Raw genomic sequence first — 13,846 nt, 5'->3', positions numbered from 1 at the left:
TGGGACAATGGATCGATTTACTGTACAGAGCAAATTACAACAAAGCACCAGTGAAGACGACCTACCACTGAAAGAAAAGAGAAAAAACTGTCAGTAGACGGCATCACAAAATTTACCCGTCTTATGTTTATGGTCTTATGGTAAGAGTGATAACACACATTATAGAAGCTATTGTGCAAAGGGTAGTATTTTTATGGTGCTTTATAGAGGCTATAGTGCACAGATATAAATACAGGTGTGCCTTGAGGTTTTGTTTTGCCCTTGGGTGTGCATTGGGCACAAGAACTTTAAAACCACTGATCCAGAGAACAACAGGAAAGAGGGAGAGTCGGGGCATGACACACAGCAATGGGCCACTGATGTCTGTGCATACACCTTACCCTACGTTAACCCGTGTTTTGTTGAAACTTACTTGGCCGCTACATAATAATGTACAAATGTAAAGTCACCATGGTTTACAGAAAGGTACAATGCCAACAGTTTTTTCAGGTGATTGGGGTTTTAAAAACAGGATTTTTCAGTTTTACATTAGACAAGTCTTAAACTTGTTCGTGGTAAAGAGGCAACAGCTGTACAATCACGAGTATATTTTTCTTCACTGCAGACTTTATTGCTTATGTCCTGTATTTGCAATCCACAAAATCAGATATGTACAAACTGATGACACCGTTCTGACAAGATGTGACTGAGACCTTCTTGCATAGTGAAGGTCTCATTGAAGAGAGGTTCAAAACAAACCTATTCCACTGTTTGCTAATCAGACAGCCTGTAAGATACTCAGAAATGTTTGGATTTGTAATCACTCTTGAAAATTCGCTTTACGTAATGAGTGAATTGATTAGAAGCTAGCACCAGCCTGTACTACACAGGCCTCCAGCATGAAAAAAAAAAGTTTCAGAGTATCTTCAGAGGGGTTTAAGCTGATTGGTCAGCGATCAATAGAATAAGATCAAAAGAACCTGCGCTTCTTCCACACAAGAGACGTGTCAGTCCATAAAAATAAGGCATTACCAAGGCGAGAAATATCCAGGAAGAATGAAACAAGGAAGAAGCTGAATTGCACTTGTTTGGCAAACTTAGTGTGTCTTCTGATTTATAAAGTTCCAGTAGCTTATTTATGTTTCATTATACACACACACACACACACACACACACACACACGAGAATATTCCTGACTTACAGTAATGCCGAGAGCCAAGAGATGCTCAAACCACTGCATCAAATGTGATGCTTCATCCAACAAAAGGTCTTTAAATAAAGACGTGTTTCATATCAAAACTTAAATATCCGTGAAAGTTTTGGTGGATTGTCGTAGAAAGGATATGTCATACAAAAAAAAGGAAGGGAAATGCACACTTTAATGTAAAAGAGTGTGGTTTCAGTTTACGAGGGTTTCAAAGCAAAGGAAAAAATACTCATGAAGTATTTCATATAGAAACAAATTAGAAGGAGCTGCCAGTCATTTTTTCCCGCAGGAAAAAAATGACGGAGTCGCTGGTGTATACGAGACGTGAGCAGACATCGTAAAAATGCTGCGTTTTATTGTATTTAAAGGCACAATCTCAGGATGGTTTGGAACAAATATACGCAGTGTCTCGGACTCTGTTCTCCTCAGTCTTAAAAACAGAAATCCATACAGCGATTCAGTTCCCAGGGCAGCGGCTGTATATGGCACCAGAAGCAGTCTCCCCACATGTGGCACATTATAGGCTCGTCTTCATTGGAGTGTTTTTCAGTCACATGGTCATTCATAAATTGAGTGTCATATGGGGGGGACAGGGGCCCCAGCCAATGTGAGTCTCGACTTCCTGGCTGATATATTTGGATCAAGCGAAGGCACAGATGTGTTTGGTAAAGAGGCAATTAAGAGTCAATCATGATTTCAAAGGAAACCCTGACCACTCCCAAACTGTGGAAACCTCAGAGGCGTGGCACTGAGACGTCCCCGCTGCGCACACACACATCACATGTTCCCAATGAAGTTCTTGTTGGGCTGCTGGGCGTACCACTGCTGCCGCTGCTTGCGTGCCTCCACCTCAGACAGCAGCGCCTGCCGGTACGCCTCGTAGGATTTGACGATGTGTTCCAGCTCCTTCATGAAGAGCAGCTTCAGCATGCCCTGATACGTGTCCAAGTCTGCCAGCTGGAACAACTCCCACTTCAAGATGTGGTCATACCTGATGTCAAAGGGAAGATATTTATAGTACTTTAAAAACGTACTTTACGAAGTGTTGGACGTCAATAGCGCCCTGTATTATTTGTACCTCTCAGTCTATTAACTACAGCCTGACATTTACTAGATTTCTGAAGCTGGAAGTGATGTATGAAAGTTAAAAAATACATTAAGCACATAGCTGGCAATACTATTTTTAGACAGATATGGATTCCTTATATTTGTTTTTACCATTACAACCAGGATACATACTGAGTGCGACATTTTAACGTCAAATAAACTTGTCAGCGGTCTATTAGGGGTGGGGAAGAAATCGATACACAACAGTTTTTCAATATTTTTGTGGGGCATTATATCGTCACACAGTGCAGAGTATCGATTTTTTTATTACATAAATTATTAATATGACAAATACAAATTAAACTTTAGGTCGCCTACAAGAATAAAAAAATCAATTACTTTTTCAGTCCATCAGATACATTTTGCTGCTGGAAAAAAAGTTCAAGGCTCAAGGCTCAAGTGAGATGAACAGACTGAAAACTTTATCTTATTAAATAAAACAGATGGTGACAAAGTTTTTCTTTGGAGACACATTTTACAGTGGAAAAAGGGAATAAATCGCAATACTCAGCATATTGCAACCAATTTAAAATCTTGTGGTGATTACCCACCCCTACACCAAATTGCCATGGGTTTTAAAATAAATATGACCTCATGGCATATCAATCATGTTTGAGCACTGTCTCCAAAACTTTCATCTGTTGTGAACGTTTCCAGAAAAGGTTCGATGACCTGCGTTTTTTGCATCTGTCAAACAGTTGTTAGACCAATAAGCAGTGAAGAAACTGCGGCGTAACCTGCAGGACACAAATATCTGCAACAAGATAGAGGAACAGGACAGAAGTGCACAGCAGGTCAGCGAGACAAATAAGTGCAAATATATGGAAGCAATATCCTTGAAATCTTCGATTACAAAGAGAAGATAACATCAGCCCATCCAGAAATGCACAACAACAATGATGATGCTTACTGCCAGTGCAGTGTAATAGCCACATAGTATCCTTTTATAACATGAATGGCCACCGCACAAAATGCAGGATGTGTCAGAGAATGGTGACAGGCAGGACGGTAACTCCAGTGGAAAGAAGCAAGGGGGCAAATGTGTCTTTACATTTTGTCTCTATTGTGTATTTTTGCAATGAATAGAACAATAAATGCATCAGATTCAGTGTGCACGGTTTCTGTGCGTATCAAGTTTTATCAGATATTGACTTGATGTACAAAGGCTTTAAGTCATCCAATGACAAAGACACTAATACCAACATTATGCAATAAGCTAATATTGGTCGATATATCGGTCTAGCTGTTCTATACACGCCACGCACATTAAACATATTTCAACTGACTTCAGAGGGTGGTGACGCATATTAATATTAATTGGCAAACATAGCATACCATTAAATGGGAGGAGGAGAGGAACACATGCTGGTGTACACAGAGGAGAGTTACAACGGTTTTATAAAGTAGTAAACACATTCAACACATTCAAGGTCTTAAAAATAGACACACTGTGCTCTGTATTTGGGTGAGATTTTAACGATGAAACCTCCACTGGGTACTGTCACCATTGAACAGGTGAGGCATGAGCCAAAGAATGATGTAGAAAGGTCAGCTCGTGACTCACACCTGGTGTATTGGTGCTTTATAGGACTATGATGTAGGACAAAGTAACTTTGTTCAACAGAAAACATTTTAATGGGTGGTAGGAAAGGCACAAGTGTAAATACTACAATTAAAATTCATTCAATCATTCTTCATTTCAGCTCATTCAGCGTACACGCCCTCAGCGTCTCAAAGCAGAGAAGACTGATTGATGATTAAAATGATGTTGATATAATAAAAATAATGATGTTATTAATGACTGCCACAGTAGTACTCACTTGAGCGGGGCGCGGGCGTACACCTGCAGCCAGTCTGGGATCTCCGCTGTGTGGTACGGGTTAGCTGGCACCAGCACCGGCTGGTTCCTCTCCGCAGGACGTGGCTGATAGGTCACAGGAGGCGGTAATGGTGGAGGCTGATCATAGCGAGGCACACTGGAACACACAGAGGTTATATAGTATTTATACTGTATATCACCTGTGTCAAACCAATGTGGGTGATTCACAAAACTGTGCTGTTAACCCAGGTTAAACCTTCTATGGATGGGGAAAAAAATCCAACTGGTAAAAACTTGTTCATTTTTAAGTGAGTTTATTGTTAGGAAAGACCATTTCTGCCAGTGTGGTGGGGGAAAAAAAGATCCTTTAAGTCATTATAATGAGGAACTTTCTCACTATGAGAAACTCTCAAAAATAATGAGAAATAATACTAACTTATTATTTTGAGAAAGTTTCTCTTCATTTAATAAAGTTTCTCATTATTTAGACATAATAAGTCATTATTTTTGTGAGTTTCTCATTATTTTTTAGAATGTTTATCGTTATTTTAAGACAGTTTTTCATTATTTATAGCTACAAAGTCATTACTTTGAGGGAGATTCCCATTAGTTTCAGAATATTTCTGATTGTTTTGAGATATTGAGTCATTATTTTAAGAAAGTGTCTCATTATTTTGAGATTAAGTCACTATTTTGGTGAGTTTCTCATTATTTCATGATAATTTCTCATTATTGTGATATATTAACTTATTTCAAGAAAGTTTTTCATTATTTTGAGATACTGAGTCTTTATTTTGAGAAAGATTCCCATTAGTTTCAGAATGTTTCTTATTGTTCTGAGATACTGAGTCATCATTTTGAGAAAGTCTCTCATGGTTTTGAGAAGGTGTCTCATTATTTTGAGATACAAAGTCCCTATTTTGGTGAGTTTCTCATTATTTATATAAAGTTTATCATTACTTTGACACAGATTTTCATTATTCAAAGCTACCAATTCATTATTTTGAGATAATAATTCATTATTTTGAGATGAGCAAGTCCTTACTTTGAGATTCTATGTATTTATTTTGAAAAAGTCTGTCATTATAATGACTTGTAGGATCTTTTTCCATATATTGTTCCAAGAAATGGTAGCATTAGGATCTGTGAGGAAGGGATCAAAAATTATAAAAAATAAATGGAAGTGAGAAAAATGTGTCGCCATAAAAACCCAGTATCTTTCACTTTTCATTCTGACGACGTACCTCGGAGCGCAGGGGTGTCGATACTGTGCCCTCTTGTTGATGTGATCCACATAGTAAACCCCAAACTCCGCAGACTCCACCTTTTCCCAGCCTGGAGGGAGCCCTTCCCTCTCCAGAGGGTGGCTCCAGTGTGTAGTGTTTGTGTTGTGGTCGATGTAGTACTTCCTGCCACGGATGGTCCAGTCAACGGTCCAGCCGGCCGGAAGGGGGAGGTCCTCTCCCCCTAGACTGGAGAGGTTCCCGAGGGACTTGGCCTGTATTCGACCTATGCCTGAGGAAAACAAACATTTCTTTTTAGAAACCTAGAGGGAGAGGGAGAGATATCTGACCAAACAGACAGCGGAGCAGCTGCCAGCTAACAGCGCCGCTGGGAAAGACTAAATATTTGGGGGAATTTCTTAAAAACATCATGTGTGGGAAAATGTCATTTAAAGGAGAGGGATGTGCAGCATGTGAAGAGGTCACTGTGGTGTGGCAACTGGACATAGGTCGGGATAAGAGAGGAATGCAATGAATCAAAACTAAAAGCATGACCAGTGCAGTTTCTGAGTGTTGCAGTGATTGTGGAGAGAGGTCCTTGATCCCTCTGCCTCTTGTGACAGAGCATCTTATTCTGAGCGACATCATTGATGAATAGTAGGAAATGGGAGTGTTGTTAGGTTTGGAGAGGAAGGCCGAGATCTCTGCATGGCCAGACACACACGGGAGCTTTCACCGGAAGAGAACAAACCACTGAACTCCCAAACACTCTCTGTTAGAGCAGACAGCAGAGTGGTTTCATTCAACAGGTCCTGTACTTTAATTGGTGAATAATGTCAGTGAGGAATGTCGAGCCAACAGCTGTGTGCGGATGAGTTGGACTGAGTGAGTGCTGTCGTGACTCAAAACCAAACGAGCCTGGAGGGACCGAGGAAAGGCTGAAAGCACGGCAGAATGTGCGGGGAATGAAGTATCTCAGCAAAATGGCGGCTACAATCTGATAAATTCTGCACGAGAGTGACAGCAACAGAGCTGGAGCTCTTTGCCAGCTGCTGAGTGAAGGGACGGAATGTGCGAGCGCTCCGCAGAAATGCACTCCTCCTCCTCTTCCACCTCATCATCATCATCATCATCATCTCTGCCCTTTTCCTCAGAAATATGGCAGAGTGCCACACTTGCTGCAGACCTAAAGCTTAATGCAACGCAGGAATTTCACTGGATATGCTCAAGAGTAAACTACTATATTTACAGCTGGTCACACAGTAGTTGTACTAAAGAAATGCAGTGGGTAACCTCACTGAAACTGAGTCAGTGATCCTCTAAAGTATGAATCACCAACAACTCCATCTTTACTAATCATTCATAATAAAACTTGTTCACTGATTTTAAATTTCCACCAACTTTTTTCCAGAAAAATACCATTTTTTTTAAGGGGCAGATCAGTGTGAAAAACACCTGTACAGATTTTCTGTTTCCCTGCATCCATCAGTTGGAGTAATTTCTGCTGCAGGAAAATATTTCTCCCTGCAGTTTCCGGAAACGTAGGTACTTTTGCAATTTGCCCATTTAAAAAAAAGTTTCCGGTAATAGAAAGTAAAAGGAAAATGCAGGAGACAGCACAATTGAGATGCTAATCATGTGTCATATATGCTCAGGAGGATTACGTGTGATCGAAAATAAAGAATAACAAATGGTTAAACTACATGGTGTCCAAAGGTGTTTATATAATATAGTTTTTATTCAGATTTTTCATTGATTATTAGTCAATGTTTCTCCACTTCGATTCAAATTAAACACCAGTAAAAGCCAGATTTTCTACATGAAAAATAAATACTGACAATAAAAAATAATGTTCCAGTTAAAAAAAGCGTCAGCTGTTTTGAAGTAGATGACTCCTCCAAAACAACTGTTTACTCAGTGCATTAACCTTACGTGTGCAATGTCACTGTACAGACACCAATACCTACATTCACAGATGATTCATGTAAGTGAGCAGTCTGAGGCTGAGACATTTGACAGGGGGCGGTCTGCAAATTGCTAGTTTGTCGACAGAAAGGATCAGCAAACAGAGACGTGAAAAATGCAGAGCCCCTAATGCTTGTTTAACCTCACTCCAAACAAGGCTCCGTGATATGCGATAGGCGGGCCTGACATAATACTAAACCATATACATGCCATTGACAAGTTGGCCACATAATATAAGGTTCTCTGTCGTTTGGAGTGGGTTGGAAAATTCCTGCGACCCCCTAAACATTTAATCTCATGGAAATTACACGCTTACATCATGCTAATGTTTACAATGTAGAGCAGTAATTTTAAAAATATTTGATCCCTCGGGAAAACTGAAATAAAACTGCTCTTTGAGCTCTTCAGTGACAACAAAATGCTTGCATTCCTCTCACAGTGGCCTTTGTATGATCCAAAACCCATCCATAATACTTTGCCCTTTCAAAACAGACATCATGCAGCTACTTTACGTCAGCTTCAACATTTTCTTTGGACTTAAAAGCTGACAATGTTTTCTCAAAAGTTTTCCCAAATGGCAAATCGTAAAAGTTGGAGACTTGCTGGTATGATTTCACACATCCTAAAATGTGACTGCTCAGCTTTCACGCCTCAGAATTTGCAGACAAAAAGCCATAAAAAGACGAGCTTTATTCCCTCAAGAGACTATGACCGCCTGCCATGTACTTTCCAAAACCATTTGTGCAGTTCAAGAATGCAATTCCTGATCTTTGTCACATTTTAAATTCTGTCTGTGCTGCCAATTTCTGGTCTCTGCCTCTTGTTTACTTCCTGTAAAAAATATCTAAAGCAGCACTGTATAAAGTGAGCTGAAAAACACATTTCATTTTTACCTGAAGGAGGTCTGCTGGGAGCTGGGGGAGTATGTTGTCGTGGGAGTCTTTGGAAGTTGTGTTCATTGTGCTCATAATATCTATAGTCCTCAGGAAAGCGGTCCGGGACCCTCCTGGGCTGTCGCTGCTGATGCTGCTGCTGCTGTTGGTGCTGCTGGTTGTCAAAGTAAGGTTCAGAGGGGTAATAATACCGCGCAGCGTCTCCATTCTCCGACATGGGGCTCACGTCTGTGAGGAAGGACTGTGAGGAGCCTCCGTACTCATGAGGCAGGTCTCCCAGGCTGCGGGGCAGGTATGGAGGTGCTGACATGCGGTGGCTCTCTCTGCGGGCCACCTCGTGAGGAGGCCTCTGCACAGGGTTGCGGAGAAAGCTCTTGTTGCGGGACACCACGGGCTCCCGGGTGGGTGCCACAGAGTAGGCAGAGGGCCCCATATCTGGCAGAGGGACCTCTGTGCGTCTGGGTATAGTGGGTCCATGACGGATGAAAGAGGGCATAAGATCTGCAACCAGGTAAATAAGACAAGTGCATTTGTCAGTATCAGTCAACATGAGAACACAGTAGTAGAACCAATAGGCAGTGGAAGGATTTAAAGAAGAACACTTACTCATGTGTCTAACTTACATACAGTTTAAAATGTACTTGTATAGTAATAAAGTATTTACTTACTCCCCTACTAGGGTTGCAGTGGTATACTGGTTTCAAGGTATACCGTGGTTTGAAAATTGACAATTATCATACTGTGTACATTTGCTTATCTACGATACTGAAAAAGAAAAATGCAGCTAGACGGAGAATTTCTTTAGTTATTTTAATTATTCTTAAAGGGGAGACTTTTTACACATACTTCCATTAAAAATGGTTTCAAGTTTCAATTATAGTGATGAAATATTTATTCAAAAAAAAAACCCTCCCTTTTTCAATCCTTTGAGGGTCATTCTAGATAGATAGATAAATACCTAATTGATCTCGAAGGAAATACTTAATTCTGACTGATAACAATAATAATAATAATTCTGTCATACCGTAATACCATGTAACCAAAATATTTTCTGAGATGGTTATCATACCATTGTGACCCTGTCCCCTCCATTTCAGAGTGAAATATTGTACTTTCACTTTCTTTTTATTCCATGGACTTTTAATCACCTTTTTTTGTTAGTTTGTTCTGTTTTGTTTTGTTTGCTTGTTGCAATTTTCTAGTCTTGCAAAACTTGTATGTATAGTTGTTTGTGTTATCTTTAAATTTTGTCTGTGTCACTCCAATTGTGCTGTGGAAAGCACTTTGGGCTGCATGTTTGTATGAAAAGTGCTATATGAATAAAGTTGAGTTTTAATAAGGGCTGCACAATTAATTGAAATATTACTGAAACTGGAATATGAGCAAGTGCAATAATCAAAATGCAGGAGCTGCAATTTTTTGATGACTGTAAAATGTGTCACAACATACCACTGTAAATGAAGCACTGATGGAAAACATGCTTGTTTTGAACATAATGGTTATTTTTCCACTGTTTTTCAGTGAAAATGAAATGCAAAAATGACCATTCCCACTAAAATGGTGACTCATTGCAGTACCTGTCAAAATAATTTATCTATCTATCTATCTATCGATCTATATCTACACACACATATATATATATAGGAGTAAAAAGTGGGGCTGCACGATAAGCAATACATACATACATACACACATATATATATATATATATATATATATATATATATATATATGTATATATATGTGTATATATATATATATATGTGTATGTATGTATGTATTGCTTATCGTGCAGCCCCACTCTTTACTCCTATACCTTCGGCAACTACAAATTTAACATTTAAATAAATAATTGTTAGAAAACCTAACTTATTGTTGTAGTTATATAAAGGGATGCACGATAATATTGGCACATCGTTGGTTCAGCCAATATTGACTTTAAAATGAAATATCAGAATCAGCCAACATGCTTTTTTCTTATTTTGCAGAATGAATGAATATTACATACATTGAAAAGTCTTGTATTTCATGTCTACATCTGCTAGTGAGCCATGATAAGAGTATGCATATATAATATGAAGTTCCACAACAGAAGAGACTTGATGGTCACAGGAATGAGGTGGGGAAAAAGTGGATATATTGATATTGGTTTTGTTTATCAGTCAAATGAGTTGTTACATATTGGCATGTGAAATATCAGCAAAAAATCTAACATCATGCATCCCTAATTATATATAATTATAGTGTAGATTTCACTAACTAATAGTGCATATGGTAAAGAGGTTAAAATTAGCTCCACTTTGAGCAACTACAGTATTAATGCACCAATAATAATGACAACACATTACACCATATTATTACACTGACAGGGGCCATACTGTCAGTCAAATGAGCATTTTTACTTAAATTAAGCTGACTGTAGTTCAAAAGTTTACCTGCTTATTTAAAATTTAAAGTGCAGGATCATTACTGGCCACCCAGTATTTACAGCATAGTCACTGAATGCTCCTCTACTTAATCCACCACTGCTTATAGGTACAAAGTAATAATACTAATATAATGCAAACCATGTCAGATAAATTGCACTTTATGTTTTTACTAACAGTCAATTCATCTTTAGAGGACAACTCAGCTAAAGATGACAACACTTACTCAACTTACACCAATGGACATTTATATAAGCTAACTAGCCCCAAATCTGACTTTCAGTAAACCAATATGAAACACTGAATACAGCGTCAGGAAACGTTTATAAATTAAGGTAATAAAGGTAAAATACTTGTTTCATTGAGCAGTTTTGTATTCTTGCTGTCAATCCGAGAAGTTACCGTTACTTCTCAACTTTCCTTTGACACTGCAGCTGACGTTAATGTAGCTAACTTAACTGCTGATTTAGCTAGCTAGCACTTTAACTATCAATTAGCAATTTGTTTACGATGTTTCAAAACACGACCAAACAGCTGGTTACAAGCTTGTTAGTCGCATTAAAGTGGCATTAAGTCTCCACACATTAACTTTAGCCTATTTGCTAATGTTAGCTTGCTGCTTACTGGCTCTAAAGTTAACCTACGCTAGCATGCTAACTGGAGCTAACTTGGAGCTAGCTGGCTAACTTGTTGCGCTTACTTCTCAGGAGCGGCGACGTTTCCTTCTTCACATATTTCCCGTGTACCTCGGCTGGTTTCGACGCTTCGTTTTTACTTTTCTTTCGTGAGAGCATAACTCAAGCCTCGGGAACATCAACAGCAAATGTCATGGCACAACCCTTCGACCCTGCAACCATCCCGTTCAGTTTGCAAAGCGCAGAAAGTAGACATTTTAGAAGCGTTAGATTAGCTAGCAGCAAGTTAGCCAGCTAACTCGAGCGACTGGATGAGTGTTTCCTCCAGTGGTCCAGTCCGCTCTGAGCTGGGATCCACTCCCACCACTGCTCCTCACTGGGAATGGTTACTGTACAGTCCTGCCCACCACTTGGGAACTCTCCCTCTGCGAGCACATACACACACTGGTGACAACCTTAGACTGTTGTCAACTAGCTGCACAGCTCATTCATCGGTGTGACTCACAGCTGACAGAAACAGTGACAACATGTTCATGTGTTGTGACTCTACAGTGAGAACAGCAGATCCAACCTTTGTACTCAAGGTGTGTTGCTGAAGTTGAAGTATTAAAAGTTGCATCAGCACACAAGTAAAAGTCCTTAAATATTAGAAACAGCATGAAATAATAGTATCAAAAATAAAAGTACACACTTTGCAGAATGCTTATAATCAACAGTATGTGTAAAATATTATTGTGAAAAGTAATTAGTGGATTAAAAAGTACAATTTCTACTTCTAAAAGTTGCATAGCTTACATTTCATACAGTTTTCATACACTTAAGTATATAAATGTTAGAAACAGAAAGTATTTAAAGTATCAGAACTGCACACATTGAATGTTCCTTGTTAGTAGTGTATAAATATATTTATATAATTATTGTTCATGCAAGCAGAACAATAATGTAGATGACTGACTCATATTTCTTACATGCACAGTATGTATGTAAAATATTGTGGGAAAAAAACAAATGTAGTGGAGTAAAAATACAATGTCTACATCTAGAATTAAGTGGTGTAAAAGTATAAAGTGACATAAAATATAAAATACATGCAGCCATAGTTGCATAATACCACATTGAAGTAGTAGTTGTAATAATAACTAGGAACAGAATGTATCAAAGGTATCAAAGTAAAAGTACAGACCTTGCAGAATGGCTCTTAGTAATGATTATAAATGTATTTATATAGTTATTATTCACGCATTTATACACAAGCAGATGGTAGAAGTCAAGCTGAGTATCATATCTGATAATATACAGTAGCTTATGTGTGTAAAATATTGTGGAAAAAATGAAGTGGTGCATAGACTGACATAAAATATAAATATGCTTGTATCCAAAGTGGCTAATACTACACTTAAGTAGCTAAATAAATATTAGAGACAGAATGTATTAAAACTGTCAAAAGTAAAAGTACACACATTGCAGCAGGGTACTTTTAAGTGATGTATATACACTTACATTATTATAATTATTATTATTATTATTATTCATGCATTTACATGTAAGCAAAACTTCAAGTTGTTAATGGCCAAGGTGGGGCTGGGTATCATATAAGGAAGTATACAGTATGTATGTAAAACAATGTGAACAATGAATGCATGTAGTGGAGTAAAAAAATACAATTTTTACATCTGAAGTATAATGTAGCATAAAAAAAGAAACATGCAAGTAATAAGTGTCAATAATACCACACTGAAGTACATGAATATTAGAAACAGAAGGTAGTTAAAGTATTGAAAGTAAAAGTACACACTTTGTAGGATTCGATCATTACTTTTCACACACACATGTAAGCAAACTTTAATGTTGTAGTTGATTGAGGTGGCATATTTTATACATGTGTTAAATATTGTCAAAATAATTAGGAACAATTGCTTTTCAATAAATGTAGTGGAGTGAAAAGTAAATTTCGTACTTCTATAATGTAGTGGAGTTGAAGTACAGTCACAATCAGCACAGTGTCAAGATGGACACCCAAGATAAGAGTCACCAATTCAGTATCTGACCAAATGTCTCCCCTTCTGATCCTGAGATACGGCGTTGAGTAATGGCCAGAAAAGTGGTTTATACAGAACATTATGACGTCACAGTGAAGTTCACCTTTGACATTTTGGATACAAAATGCCATCACTTCATCCTACAAGACATTTGAGTTAAATTTTGTCATAAGCATATGAATTATCGAGTTATGGCTAATAACACGTTTTGTGAGGTCACAGTGAGCTTCTAATCATTTCGTTGTTGAGTTTGAATGGACATTTTTACCAAATTTAAGGAAACTTCCTCAAGGTGTTGTTGAGATATCACGTGTATGAGAACGAGACAGATACAAGGTCACAGTGAGCTTGACCTTTGACCACCAAAATCTAATCAGTTCATCAATGAGTCCAAGGGGACATTTGTGCTAAATTTGAAGAAATTCCCTCGAGGCATTCTTGAGATTTAGTGTTCAAGAGAATGGATCGGACAGATGGGCAACCCGAAAACATAATGCCTCTGGCCACGGCTATCGCCAGCGCTGAGGCATAAAATGACATTCAAATACACTTA

At 38.4% G+C, this 13,846-nt stretch overlaps 1 protein-coding gene across 1 annotated transcript; it reads right to left on the bottom strand.

Annotated features, from left to right (window-relative positions):
- Nucleotides 1–586: 586 nt before the first annotated feature.
- sav1 (salvador family WW domain containing protein 1) lies at nt 587–11,734 on the bottom strand. The gene is made up of 5 exons (XM_033643684.2): nt 11,320–11,734; nt 8,194–8,694; nt 5,357–5,627; nt 4,114–4,269; nt 587–2,177 (listed from the first exon to the last, which is right to left on the bottom strand). Exons 1-5 carry the CDS (start codon nt 11,411–11,413, stop codon nt 1,964–1,966), a joined length of 1,236 nt encoding a protein of 411 aa, XP_033499575.1. The 5' UTR covers nt 11,414–11,734; the 3' UTR covers nt 587–1,963.
- Nucleotides 11,735–13,846: the final 2,112 nt, after the last annotated feature.

Source organism: Epinephelus lanceolatus, chromosome 15, assembly GCF_041903045.1.
Source record: "Epinephelus lanceolatus isolate andai-2023 chromosome 15, ASM4190304v1, whole genome shotgun sequence".
NCBI lineage: Eukaryota > Metazoa > Chordata > Actinopteri > Perciformes > Serranidae > Epinephelus > Epinephelus lanceolatus.
The sequence above is the reverse complement of the archived record's forward strand: the minus strand, read 5'-3'. Positions and strand labels throughout refer to the sequence as shown.

Excerpts from the sequence above, each read along its gene's own strand:
- sav1 (XM_033643684.2), bottom strand. The coding sequence starts at position 11,413 with ATGCTCTCACGAAAGAAAAGTAAAAACGAAGCGTCGAAACCAGCCGAG. Across the intron at positions 5,628-8,193 it reads TCCCAGCAGACCTCCTTCAG|GCATAGGTCGAATACAGGCC; the intron begins GTAAAAATGAAA and ends TGTTTTCCTCAG. Across the intron at positions 4,270-5,356 it reads CGACACCCCTGCGCTCCGAG|TGTGCCTCGCTATGATCAGC; the intron begins GTACGTCGTCAG and ends TGTGTGTTCCAG.